Source organism: Salvelinus sp. IW2-2015, unplaced genomic scaffold, assembly GCF_002910315.2.
Source record: "Salvelinus sp. IW2-2015 unplaced genomic scaffold, ASM291031v2 Un_scaffold1108, whole genome shotgun sequence".
Classification (NCBI taxonomy): Eukaryota; Metazoa; Chordata; class Actinopteri; order Salmoniformes; family Salmonidae; genus Salvelinus; species Salvelinus sp. IW2-2015.
The window spans coordinates 104,496-119,495 of NW_019942729.1; the positions used below are offsets into that span (position 1 = coordinate 104,496).

At 40.0% G+C, this 15,000-nt stretch overlaps 1 protein-coding gene across 1 annotated transcript in view; it reads right to left on the reverse strand.

The window, feature by feature from the left end:
• The window catches only part of LOC112069733 (rho GTPase-activating protein 29), a 99,100-nt gene that overhangs the window by 35,469 nt on the left and 48,631 nt on the right, over positions 1 to 15,000 (reverse strand). The window contains exons 4-10 of the mRNA XM_070438677.1: positions 13,514 to 13,610; positions 10,280 to 10,355; positions 9,910 to 9,970; positions 8,222 to 8,377; positions 7,091 to 7,155; positions 6,815 to 6,925; positions 6,585 to 6,665 (exon numbers count right to left, since the gene is read on the reverse strand). Of these exons, the coding sequence (XP_070294778.1) occupies positions 6,585 to 6,665; positions 6,815 to 6,925; positions 7,091 to 7,155; positions 8,222 to 8,377; positions 9,910 to 9,970; positions 10,280 to 10,355; positions 13,514 to 13,610 (647 nt within the window). The remainder of the gene's footprint in view (positions 1 to 6,584; positions 6,666 to 6,814; positions 6,926 to 7,090; positions 7,156 to 8,221; positions 8,378 to 9,909; positions 9,971 to 10,279; positions 10,356 to 13,513; positions 13,611 to 15,000) is intronic.

The following is a 15,000-nucleotide window of genomic DNA, read 5'->3' on the forward strand; positions in this document are numbered from 1 at the left end:
TGTTTCCTTATGTTTGGATACTGCTGTGTCTCTAAGGATTAGTCTCTGTGTGTTTCTTATGTTTTGGAACTGTGTTCTCTAAGGTTAGTCTCTGTGTGTTTCCTTATGTTTGGTACTGTGTGTTCTAAGGTAGTCTCTGTGTGTTCCTTATGTTGAACTGTGTGTGTCTCTAAGGTGAGTCTCTGGTGGTGTTTCCTTATGTTTTGGAACTGGATGTTTAAGGATAGTCTCTGTGTGTTTCTTGATGTTTTGGAACTGTTGTGTTCTCTAAGGATAGTCCTCTGTGTCGTTTCCTTAGTTTTGGAAACTGTGTGTGTCTCTAAGGATGGTCTCTGTGTGTTTCCTTATGTTTGGAACTGTGTGTCTCTAAGGATAGTCTCTGTGTTGTTCCTTATGTTTGGTACTGTGTTGTCTCTAAGGTAGTTTCTGTGTGTTTCCTTATGTTTGAACTGTGGTCTCTAAGGTTAGTCTCTGTGTGTTTCCTTATGTTTGGAACTGTGTGTCTCTAAGGTTAGTCTCTGTGTGTTTCCTTATGTTTTGAACTGTGTGTCTCTCTAGATTAGTCTCTGTGTGTTTCCTTATGTTTGGAACTGTGTGTCTCTAAGGTGTTAGTCTCGTGTGTTTCTTATGTTTGGAACTGTGTGTCTCTAAGGATAGTTTCTGTGTGTTTTCCTTATGTGTTTGGAACTGTGTGTCTCTAAGGTTAGTCGTTCCAAACATAAGGAAACACACAGAGACTAACCTTAGAGACACACAGTTCCAAACATAAGGAAACACACAGAGACTAACCTTAGAGACACACAGCACCAGTCAAAAGTTTGGACACACCTATTCATTCAAGGGTTTATCTTTATTTTTACTGTAATAGTGAAGACATCAACACTATGAAAGAATACATATGGAATCATGTTGTAACCAAAAAAGTGTTAAACATGTCGGCCCTATATTAAAGAACATAAATGGTTAAAGAAAAGTGTGATAAATAAAAACATATACCAATTTCATTTAAGGACCAAAAAACTGACAGCGGTGCCATATAAATTGCAAAATAGTTGGGAAGAGATTTTCGATGTACCCATTCCATGGCACATGGTTTATGAATTGATACGCAAAACAACGCCGGATTCAAAACTTCGAATTTTTCAATTTAAATTACTGTACAAAATTCTTGCAACTAATAGAATGTTATATATATGRGGKATACAATCTTCCCAGCTCKGCAGATTCTGYTGTGAGGAGGCAGAGTCATTAGATCATTTATTTTGGTATTGTCCATATGTAGCTCGTTTTTGGTCACAGGTCCAGGAATGGCTGAAGAATTGCAACATTTGCCTAGAACTAATGCTACAGATAGCAATACTGGGGGATTTGAAAAGCCATAGTCAATCAATCAATAATATAATAATTATTTTAGCAAAAAANGCTACAGATAGCAATACTGGGGGATTTGAAAAGCCATAGTCAATCAATCAATAATATAATAATTATTTTAGCAAAAAAATGTATTTTTAATTTACAATCTGTGGAAGCTATGAGAATGGGAAGGTTCAGGTCTTTTGTGAAGCATCACAGCACAGTTGAAAAATATATGGCAAATAGAGATCCGAAATGGATGATGTTGGAAGATAGATGGGAGGGGTTGAGTGGAACTGAAGGGTGGGACTAATAACAAGATAAACAATGTAGGGCATACGGGATATATGAAATGTGTATAGGTGCGGAGCTTTTGTGAAATAGCACAGTTACAAGTGGAAATAAAAYTGGATGGACAACAGAAATAGAGGAAGGACTAAGAACAAACAAGAGAGAACTATTGTAAGGTAGACTGTGTCTGTAAAATGGGTATAAGATAAATAAATTGAAGGTAAAAGCAGAAATGTTTATCAGTTTACTCCAATTGGGGGATCGGTGGTAGGGTTGCGGGGAATAATAATAAAGGTATATTCTTTAAAAAAGTATGTATGTCTATATAGGTATGTGTATGTATATATGTGTATATGTATGCATGCGTGTATGGATATATATATTTACCCCAAAAAATATGGGGGATTGGAAATGATGCAGACAATTACATTGGAAGCAACATTCTTTCCGCAATATTAAGCTGATCCACCCCTAGGGGAGTGTTAAACACAAACATTAATTTTTCAAAGTAGCCACCCTTTGCCTTGATGACAGCTTTGCACTCTTGGCATTCTCTCAACGAGCTTCATGAGGTAGTCACCTGGAATATATTTAAATTAACAGGTGTGCCTTGTTATAAGTTAATTTGTGGAATTTATTTACTTCTTAAAATCAGTTGTGTTGTGACAAGGTAGGGGTGGTATACAGAAGATAGCCCTATTTGGTAAAATACCAAGTCCATAGTATGGCAAGAACAGCTCAAATAAGCAAAGATAAACGACAGTCCATCATTACCTCAAGGCATGAAGGATAGTCAATCCGGAAAATGTCAAGAACTTTGAAAGTTTCTTCAAGTGCAGTCGCAAAAACCATCAAACGCTATGATGAACCTGGCTCTCATGAGGATCACCACAGGAAAGGAAGACCCAGAGTTACCTCTGCTGCAGAGGATACGTTTATTAGAGTTACCAGCCTCAGAAATTGCAGCCCAAATAAATGCTTCACAGAGTTCAAGTAACAGACACATCTCAACATCAACTGTTCAGAGGAGACGGCATGAATCAGGCCTTCATGGTTGACTTGGCGCAAAGATACCACTACTAAAGGACACCAATAAGAAGAAGAGACTTGCTTGGGCTAAGTAACACGCGCAATGGACATTAGACCGGTAGAAATCTGTTCTTTGGTCTGATGAGTCCAAATTTAAGATTTTGGTTCCAAACGCTGTGTCTTTGTTAGACGCAGAGTAGGTGAACGGATGATCTCCGTATATGTGGTTCCCACAGTGAAGCATGGAGGAGGAGGTGGATGGTGTGGAGGTGCTTTGCTGGTGACACTGTCAATGATTTATTTAGAATTCAAGGCACACTTAATTATTTTTTTTATTTTTTATTTTTTAAATAACGTTCCCAAGGTAAATGGACTATTTCTCAGGTCCAGATCGTAGAATATGCATATAATTTACAGATTAGGATAGAAAACACTCCAAAGTTTCCAAAACTGTCAAAATATTGTCTGTGAGTACAACAAAACTGATTTTGCAGGCAAAAACCTGAGGAAATCTAACCCGGAAGTGATTCCTTTTATTTTTTCATTTTTTAAATCTGTGTTTCATTTCCCGTCTTTCTTCCATTTAATGGGGTATCAACCAGATTCCTTTTCCAATGGCTTCCTCAGGCTGTGACCAGGCTTTAGACATAGTTTCAGGCTTATATTTTGAAAAATGAGCGAGATTTTTCAAAACTAGTCAGGTGTCCTCTGATTAGTTCCTGCGCGCGAGAGGGGTAGCTCTCCATTTTCTTTCTCTCTTTTATTGAATAGGTTACGGTCCGGTTGAAATATTATCGATTATGTATGTTAAAAACAACCTTATAAAAATCATTTGACATGTTTCTACGAACATTACGGATACTTTTTGGAATTTTCGTCGAACGGAACGAGGCTTTGGTTTTCTGAACATAACGCGCAACCCAAATGGCGTTCTTTTGTTATAAAAGTAATATTTATTGAACAAAAATAACATTTATTGTGTAACTGGGAGTCTCGTGAGTGCAAACATCCGAAGATTGTCAAAAGTAAGCGATTAATTCTATTGCTTTTCTGACTTTCGTGACCATGCTAATTTGGGGCTAGCTGTTCTAGCATTGATTGATACACTCACCAAAAGCTTGGATTGCTTTCGCTGTAAAGCATATTTTCAAAATCTGACACGATAGGTGGATTAACAACAAGCTAAGCTGTGTTTTGGTATATTTCACTTGTGATTGCATGATTATAAATATTTTTAGTAATATTTTGCGCCCTGCAATTCAGCGGTTGTTTAGGAAAATGATCCCGCTAAAGGGATCCGTAGCCAGAGAGGTTAACCAGCATGGCTACCACTGCATTCTGCAGTGACACACCATCCCATCTGGTTTATTGCTTAGTGGGACTATCATTTGTTTTTAACAGGACAATGAACCCAAAACACACAACTCCAGGCTGTGTAATGGCTTCTTGACCAAGAATGGGAGTACTGGAGTGCTGCCTGGCCTCCACAATCACCCGACCTTCAACCCAATTGAGATGGGTTGGCATGAGTAGGACCGCAGAGTGAAGGAAAAGCAGCCATCACGTGCTCAGCATATTGTGGAACTCCGTCAAGACTGTTGGAAAACCATTCCCCATGAAGCCTTGAGAGAATGTGCAAAGCTGTCATCAAGGCAAAGCATGGTTTTTTAAACACTTTTTTGGTTACTCCATGATTCCATATGTGTTATTTCATAGTTTTGATGTCTTCACTATTATCTACGATGTAAAATAGTAAAAATAAAGAAAAACCCTTGAATGAGTAGGAGTGTCCAAACTGTGACTGTACTGTACATTAGCCAGCCACTAACACTTCACTCACTCACTCACTCACTCACTCACTCACTCACTCACTCACTCACTCACTCACTCACTCACTCACTCACTCACTCACTCACTCACTCACATCCTGAGGTCCATTGTACAGAGGTGTTAAACTGTGCAGCCTTCCAGATGAAGCGCTATCACTGATAGGGAGTGGATATTACCGGAAACCTAAGTTTACCAGTAAACTACCAGAATGTTGGTATCTTTCAAAGATTTTATGTAAATTCTCACAAGACATCTAGTGGACCTTTTAAGTACTTCAGATTATCTCAGGTGTCTGAAATCATCTCTGGCCCTCTATGTGGCTTTATCATGTGTAAAATATATGAATAAGAAGATTTTTAAAATAAAAAATAGAATGACAAAGCTGTAAAACATTATTCTAAATATAAACCATCAACTTAGTGAATACCGTTCGTGTTTAATATTTGCCTGACGACTCAAACTGAATTCTTCCACTGCTCTATGTTAGCTACATACCTCAGTCTGAGACTGACATCATTGAAGTCGTTTGTGATGAAGTCAAAATGAGGGGTGTTGTACAAAACAAAGGCATCAGCGATTGGATCATCGTTAGCCAATCAGAGTCTCAAAGCCAATGACACTGTGTGCAGCTCTCCCGGCCATACTAATATAAATAACATGAGAATATATACTTCTGCTAAGCTTCCCAGTAAAGCAACAAAAACTAGCAAGCATCCCAGAAAAATGATTTTTTTTAAAGCCAACATTAACATATGTAGCTTAAGAAACAAGGTTCATGAAATTAATAACTTGCTAGTAACAGATGACTCGTATTTTCTCTGAAACTCACTTAGACAACACCTTTGATGATACAGCGGTAGCAATACAAGGTTATAACATTTACAGAAAAGACAGAAATGCCAGTGGTGGAAGTGTTGCTGTTTATATTCAGAACCACATTCCTGTAAAGATTAGAGAGGATCTCATGTTACATACTTTTAAAGTAATATGGCTACAGGTTCATCTGCCTCACCTAAAGCCCATTCTGGTGAGAAGCTGTTATAGACCATCAAGTGCTAACAGTCAGTATCTAGATAACGTATGAAATGCTTGATAATGTGTGTGATATCAACAGAGAGGTATATGTTCTGGGTGATTTAAATATTGACTGGCTTTCATCAAGCTGCCCCACTCAAGAAAAAGTTTCAAACTGTAACCAGTGCCTGCAACCTGGTTCAGGTAATTAGTCAACCTATCAGGGTAGTTACAAACAGCACAGGAAATGAAATCATCAACATATATTGATAACATCATTACCAATGCTGCAGAAATTAGCTTTACAGCAGTATCCAAATCCATTGGATGTAGTGATCACAATATAGCAGCCATATCTAGGAGAACCAAAGTTCCAAACGCTGGGCCTAATATAGTGTATAAGAGGTCATACAAAAAGTTTGTAGTGATTCCTATGTTGATGATGTAAACAATATTTGTTGGTCTGTGGTTTGTAATGAGGAGCAAACAGACACTGCACTTCATAAATTTCTGACATTGCTTATCCCAGTTACTGATAAGGATGCATCCATTATGTAAAGGACTGTAAAAACTGTTAAATCCCAGTGGATTGATGAGGAATTTTAAAAATGTTATGGTTGTGAGGGATGAGGCAAAAGGAATGGCAAATAAGTCTGGCTGCACAACCGATTGGCAAACAAACTGCAAATTGATAAATCATGTGACGAATCTAAATAAAAAGAAGAAACTACACTATGAAACAATGATAAATGAGAAAGAATGATAGTAAAAAGCATTGGAGGATCTTCAATTTAATTTTTTGAAAAAAGGCAACAAAGAAATTTAATTAAAAAATAAAAAAAGTAGCAGAGTTAATTGAAAATAATGTCATTGTTGATTAGATGCTTCTTTCATTAATTAGGCTATTTTCACTTGAACCATATGGTCAATCTACTAGAAACTAAATTTACCTTTTGAAGTATTGTGGTTCCATCCACCATTTCCTTTTAGCGACCTTTTGAAGTATTGTGGTTCCATCCACCATTTCCTTTTAAAGTGACCTATTGATCTTTTGAAGTTCCACCCACCATTTTCTTCTGTTCTCTCTGCCACTGCTCCTTGACCTCCTTCCTCAGTTTGTCCAGCTCGGTCTTCCGCGCGAGGAGAGGCTAGAGAACCAACACCCCCCCCCCAAAAACACACACATACACACGCTCTAGTGAGTCAATGCTAACATATCCATCAACGACCTCAGTCTGGTTTATGCAGATCAAAGCATGACATACTGTAGAAAAGTCACGTAGACAGATGTACATACCTGCATGAATTTGTTGGTTTGAAGGGCAGCTGCTGTGTGAAGTAGGAGCTGGCTGTACTCAATATCGTTCTTGAACGCAGACATGTAGATGTCCCGGAATGGCATGAACTCCTTTTGATGGGAAGACGACTACAGTTACAAATCACAATTCAAAACGAGGCAATGTAGATGCTTTAAAATTATTATGTTATGACAGCTGTCATCTTTTGAGATAACGGTTGATTGGTGAATAGTTACTATACCAAGCTGAGCAGAAACGTATTTAATCATAATCACCTGATGACTTGCGATTGTCTTCGCTGATTCCGCCATTTTGGCGTAGCTCCTCGCACACTCGATATCTGGAATCAGACACTCAACATTACGACATGTCCCAAAGGCAAGAAATAACAGTCCACTAAAGTGCAAGTGTTGAACGAATGGAATGGCTAGCCTGGTTGTCATCAGAGGAGGTTGGTGGCACCTTAATTTGGGAGGACGGGCACGTGGTAATGGCTGGAGCAGAATAGGCAGAAAGGTATCAACAACATCAAACACATGGTTTCTATGTGGTTGATCCCATTCCATTCCAAGCCATTATTTTGAGCCGTCCTCCCCCCAGTAGCCTCCACTGACTGCCATAAATACCATACATGTTCAATACGGCATGATTAAGTAGCTACTGTGTGTAGTATGATGACATTGAGTGATTAAGTACAGGACAGAGACTAGAAATGCCCAGTAACCTATTCATGTAAATAGAGGAGCTAATGACTGAACACACTTCTACTTTACACTGTGTTTAGGTAAGTTTCAAGTTTACTGTATTGACAAAGCATAGAATACCCTTATCAGAGTTATATTCAACCCATGCAAGTTTGTCCTTGTGTTTATCTGGGGCAAAATAGCACAGGTGTGAAACTATCTATTACTGTCTACAAGTAGCCTCATGCTAGAACAAACTAAGCTAATAAAGCTAAGGCTAGGCTAATGCTAGAATAAACTAAGCTAATAAAGCTAAGGCTAGGCTAATGCTAGAACAAACTAAGCTAATAAAGCTAAGGCTAATGCTAGCACAAACTAAGCTAATACAGCTAAGGCTAATGCTAGCACAAACTAAGCTAATAAAGCTAAGGCTAGACTAACGCTAAGACAAAAACTTCCCGAGCTGAGGTAAAAGGAGTTAAAGGTTAGCAACCTTAAAGACCCCTAACGGTGTCACAGCATACACCGATCCCAGCATTAACACTGTATGTCAGAGGACTGTATCTCAGACCATACAGATACCATATAATACTAGTTGTATAATATCTAATAACAGTGTTCGATCTAATTCTGTGGCTCCGATCCACCAATAATGAGGTGTTTCTCTGTATGAACCCTATGTGTGTTAGACGAGGGGGTAGGGAGAAAGAAAGAGCGACTGACCCATACTGATTCGTTTATACACCCAGGCCAGTAGCTCCTTGGTGTATTTGGACCAGGCCTTGGAGTAGAGTAGAGCCGACTCCACCCCGCCTTCACTCCGCTGCAACGCCACGTCCACACCATCCACCTCCTCCGCCCTCGCCGGCAGCGACGGACCTGTGATGGTAACGGTAACAAGCCATGGGTTGGGGAAGAAGAAGTCAGTTGGCCTAGGCCTGACACTGAGCACCGCTACCTACTGGCTAACTGGCAACTAGCTATGGACAAGACCCCTCTATCAGATGTGTGTGTATGTGTGTATGAGTGTGTGTGTCTGTGTGCCTGTGTACAAGTGTGTATGACTTTGTGTGTGTGTGTGTGTGTGTGTGTGTGTGTGTGTTTGTGTGTACGTGGTGTGTATGTGTGTGTGTGTGTACGTGGAAAAGCATTGCCTGGTCCGACGAATCCTAGTTCCTGTTGCATCATGCTGATGGCATAGTCAGGATTTGGCATAAGCAGCATGAATCCATGGACCAATCCTGCCTGGTGTCAACGGTACAGGCTAGTGGCTGTGGTGTACTGCCATCTGCAGCAACCACGTGATGCCATCGCGTCAGCATGGACCAACATCCCTGTGGAATGTTTCCGACTTGTGGAATCCATGTCCCGAAGAAAGGCTGTTCTAGAATCCATGCCCCGAAGAACTCAGGCTGTTCTAGAATCCATGCCCCGAAGAACTCAGGCTGTTCTAGAATCCATGCCCGAGAACTCAGGCTGTTCTAGACATCCCGATGCCCGAGAACTCAGGCTGTTTAGAATCCATGCCCCGAAGAACTCAGGCTGTTCTAGAATCCATGCCCCTGAAGAACTCAGCGCTTCTAGAATCATTCCCGAGAACTCAGCTGTTCTAGAATCCATGTCCGAAGAACTCAGGCTGTTCTAGAATCCATGCCCCAAAGAACTCAGGCTAGGTTCCTAGAATCCTGCCCCGAAGAACTCAGGCTGTTCTAGAATCCATGCCCCGAAGAACTCAGGCTGTTCTAGAATCCATGCCCTGAAGAACTCAGGCTGTTCTAGAATCCATGCCCTGAAGAACTCAGGCTGTTCTAGAATCCATGCCCTGAAGAACTCAGGCTGTTCTAGAATCCATGTCCCGAAAAACTCAGGATGTTCTAGAATCCATGCCCCGAAGAACTCAGGCTGACTGATGACCTTATATGAACTACAAAGGGGAGTCCGGCCAGGTACTAGATGGTGTACCTAATAAACTGGCTGGTGAATGTATATCTTTACTGTCAACCCTGGGACAAATAGCTCCTCAAAACATTGACACCTCACCACAGACAAAATCCAAAACATTCTGAGGGAGGGCTGGTTTACGTCATTGTGTAATTATTTTAAAGGGAGTGCCAAGCAGTCATACAGTAAAACATTTTTTTTTATTTTACCTTTATTTAACTAGGCAAGTCAGTTAAGAAATAATACTTATTTTCAATGACGGCCTAGGAACAGTGGGTTAACTGCCTTGTTCAGGAGCAGAACGACAGATTTTTACCTTGTCAGCTCAGGGACTCGATCTTGCAACCTTTCGGTTACTAGTACAATGCTCTAACCACTAGGCTACCTGCTACCATATTTAATTGTTAAGAGCTATCAGTTGTTAAGTGGATGGACTAGTAAAGTGACATGGTGGTTTTAGTGCATCTTACCTGGCGGAACATCTTTCTCTGGATCGGATCCTCCAGACTCCACAGAAAGGTTCTCGAACGACTGGGAACAAGACAGACAGACAGAGCGTGGTGATGGTGATGAATAAGGTACAGGAGGGTCCTGTATATGACATGGCTAATAAGAAACAACACACTAAATCACGCTGTAATGAATGAATCACTAGAAGAGATTTCAGGAGTAGCCTCAACAATCATCAAACAGTGTTACGGTGTTGCCTGAGAGCCGCATAACCTTTGACATCCCCATCCTGGGGCATCTTCAGACAGTGCATCACCTGGCTTTACTGTAAACACATACATAATGTGCAGACAGACAGTTGTTGTGTAGGGGGAAGTGTGTGTGTCTTACCCTGCTTCTCAGAGTCAGGGGGTTCAGCACCAGCGGTGATCCATTGTCTACATCTCCCATAAGGAAGTCAGACACTCTGAAAGACAAACACACAACGACAATGAAAAGCACACATAGACTATGGGAATGACTCTTAAAGGGTAGGAAGCATAAACGTAACATGTGGATTTGCATTAGTATACAACGACCAGAATTCGGGAAAAAATCAGGAGTGTGATGTAATATAATAAGGACCAGGCAAGCCGACCTATTCCCTATAACGCCAACAGAATAACTTCAAAAGTATAACTTCAAATTAAACCAAATCGTTTGCACTCATGACTATTGGTTTAAATGTAATCTTTCAGACAATTTACAAGCAAATGCTTTATGAATTTGTTACAAATCAACATGCAAGGTTGCTAGCCAGATATTAAAGTAAACCAAAGTTTTGGAAATACATAATGCCATCTAATCAGTTATCAAAGAATGTTCCTAGATCAATGGCTGTGGGCTACTTCCTCTATATAACACAAGACGCTGTGATAACCTTCACCCTCCCCACTGCCACACCTCACATCGTCAATTCTCTATCAGATACAGAGGTACCATACTCTGGAATTCTTATCTTCACATTGCCAAAACATCATCATCCCTCAATAACTTCAAGTGAAGACTGGGGGTCAGCCTGATGAACCAAACTACTCAGTAATCTCCTCCATGAAGACTGGAGGTCAGCCTGATGAACCAAACTACTCATGTAATCTCCTCCATGAAGACTGGGGTTCAGCTGATGAACCAAACTACTCAGTAATCTCCTCCATGATAGACTGGGGCATAGCCTGATGAACCAAACTATCCAGTAATCTCCATGAAGACTGGAGTCAGCCTGGATGAACCAAACTCTCAGTAATCTCTCTGAGACTGGCACCTGAAAAAACAGAATCTGACTGGGGAATCACTAGACAGAGATTGTAGTGAGTAGCTCTAAGCATTATCTATACAGTGTTACGTCGTGTGACAACACTATGCTCAGTCCGGATGATGGCTTTGTGACACACCCGCGCTCCTGGCTTTCCCGGCAGACGCGCCATGGACGGGCCACCTATTTACCCCTGCGATCCCGCATCTCTCTCATTGCAGATGGGGACAAGGCGCCTCTGGTGTGTACCTGTGCTGCAATGGCTCCTCGCCTATCGACAGATCAGATTGTGGAAATCTGACCATACCCCTCGGTGAGACAAGTAACTGTAGACATTAGATACAAGATGATAGTGCTAAAGTGTCAATTTGGCCAGTCATGTCTGGTTCAGCGCACCGGTGGGTTGTGCCCATAGAAGAGTACGTAGTTGCCAGACTGGTAAGTCTGGAGGTGATGTGAACCTGTCTATATCAACTGACCTACAAGCCCTCAGTCCTAAGAGTCCTCTCTCTCATGGCCTATAGCCGGACAGTCTGGAGCACTGAGTGGAGGATTGCGTGTTCCTGGTGTAACTTGGGCAGTTGTTGTTGCCATCCTGTACCTGTCCCGCAGGTGTTGAGTTTCGGATGTGACCGATCCTGTGCCAGTGTTGTTACACGTGATCTTGCCACTGCGAGGGATGATCAGCTGTCCATCTGCTCCCCTGTAGCGCTGTCTTAGGCATCTCACAGTATGGACATTGCAATTTATTGCCCTGGCCACATCTGCAGTCCTCATGCCTCCTTGCAGCATGCCTAAGGCACATTCACGCAGATGAACAGGGACCCTGTGCATCTTTCTTTTGGTGTTTTTCAGAGTCAGTAGAAAGGCCTCTTTAGTGTCCTAAGTTTTCATAACTGTGACCTTAATTGCCTACCATCTGTAAGCTGTTAGTGTCTTAACGACCGTTCCACAGGTGTATGTTCATTAATTGTTTATGGTTCATTGAACAAGCTTGGGTAACAGTGTTTAAACCCTTTACAATGAAGATCTGTGAAGTTATTTGGGGTTTTACGAATTATCTTTGAAAGACAGGGTCCTGAAAAAGGGACGTTTCTTTTCTGCTGAGTTTATATCACTAATATATCACTAATATATCACCAATATCACTAATGTATCACTAATATATCACCAATATCACTAATATACTAATGTGTCACTAATATACCACTAATATATAACCAATATCACTAATATAATCACTAATATACTAATATATCACCAATATCAGTAATATACCACTAATATACTAATATATCACTAATATACTAATATCACTAATATATCACCAATATCACTAATATACCACTAATATACTAATATATCACTAATATACTAATATCACTAATATATTACTAATATATTAATATCACTAATATATCACTAATATACCACTAACATATAACCAATATCACTAATATACTAATATATCACTAATATCCTAATATATCACCAATATTGTCAGGTGTGTGCGTACTGGTAGCGAAGTCTTGTGCAGGAGAGCAGAGAGTTGTGAACAGCCGCACACTTAATTGAGGCAGGAGGAAGACGGACGCAACTGTGTCAAAACCTCCAGCCAATAGGCAAAAGTGCAAAACGTGCCAAACAGTCACAATAATTTATGTTTAACAATAAACATCTTCATGAACAACACGGTATAAGCAAACCAGACTGGCGCGTCAACAATTAACCCGTAACACAAACAATTACACACAAAGACATGGGGAACAGAGGAATAAATACATGCAGTGTGATTGGGGAATGAAAACCAGGTGTGCAGGGAACAAGACAAAATAAATGGATGAATGAAAAATGGAGCGGCAATGGCTAGAAAGCCGGTGACGTCGACCACCGAACGCCGCCCGAACAAGGAGAGGAGCCGACTTCAGCGGAAGTCGTGACAAATGTACTAATATCACTAATATATCACTAATGTACTAATATCACTAATATGTCACTAATATCACAAAATCACTAATATGTCACGAATATCACAAATGTATCACTAATATACTAATATCACTAATATCACAAATGTATCACTAATATCACAAAATCACTAATATACCACTAATATACTAATATATTAGTAATATATCACTAATATATTAATATATTACTAATATACCACTAACATACTAATAATATACCACTAATATATCACTAATAAACCACTACTAAATTACTAATAAACCACTAATATACTAATATACCACTAATATACCACTAACATACTAATATACTAATATATCACTAATAAACCACTAATATCACTAATACAACATTATACTTACATATTTCCAAAGGTGAATGCCAATGTGTCGATAGAAGTGTAAATCTCTCCAAAAAGCTTCTGCTTGTTCTCTTCGTTCACTTCTTTGAAGTTAACACCTGTCAAAAGGGATAAAGTTTGGCTGTGAAACTAAATAACTGTGACATACTATCTACAGCATGTTCCGCATGTCAAATGTACGTTAAAAATATACATGTATACTGAACAAAAAAATTAAAACGCAACATGCAATAATTTCTACGATTTTACTGATTTTACTGTTCATATAAGGAAATCAGTTAATTGAAATAAATTCATTATGCCGTAATCTATGGATTTCACATGACTGGGCATGGGCGCAGCGATGAGTGGAGACACCAGTTTTTCCCCACAAAAGGGATTTATTACAGACTGAAAGATTCATCAGTTTCATCAGCTGTCTTGGGTGGCTGTGTCACATGCTGACCAAACTGCACGCGTGCGTCCGTCCGCGTGGGCCATCGCACGCATGTTGATTTTGTTCACCCACACCAGAAGCGATCAGGACACGTGGGTTGAAATATCAAAACTCTGAACCAATTATATGAATTTTTTCAGGACAGGTCAAAAAGTATTCAACATTTATGGCAATTTAGCAAGCTAGCTTGCTGTTCCTAGCTAATTTGTCCTGGTATATAAACATTGGGTTGTTATTTTACCTGAAATGCACAAGGTCCTCTACTCAGACAATTAATCTACAGATAAAACAGTAAACCGAATTTGTTTCTCATCATCTCTCCTTCCTTCAGGCTTCTTTTTCTTCTTTGGACTTTATATGGCGGTTGGCAACCAACTTTACAGCATTACTACAGCCGACTTTACAGCATTACTACAGCCGACTTTACAGCATTACTACAGCCGACTTTACAGCATTACTACAGCCAACTTTACAGCATTACTACAGCCGACTTTACAGCATTACTACAGCCGACTTTACAACATTACTACAGCCGACTTTACAACATTACTACAGCCGACTTTACAGCATTACTACAGCCGACTTTACAGCATTACTACAGTTGGGCTGTAGTAATGCTGTAACAGTTGGTTGTAGTACATGCTGGTAAAGTCGTTGTAGTAATTGCTTGTAAGTCGGCTGTAGTAATGCCTGTAAAGATCGGCTGTAGGTAATTGTGTAAAGTCCGGCTGTAGTGAATGTTGTTAAAGTCGGCTGTAGTAATGCTGTAAAGTCGGCATGTAGTAATGCTGTAAATTGTTTAGTATCTTAGTAGACTGTAAAGTCTGGCTGGTTAATAATGGGCTGTAAAGTGGCTGTATAATTGCTGTAAAAGTCGTGGTGTAGTAATGCTGTAAAGTTGGTTGTAGTAATGCTGATAAGTTGGTGTAGGTAATCGCTGTAAAGTTTGGCTGTAGTAATGCTGTAAGTAGGTTTGATAGTAATGCTGTACCAGTTTGGTTGTAGTAATGCCTGTAAACGTGGTTGTAGTAATGACTGTAAAGTTGGTTGTA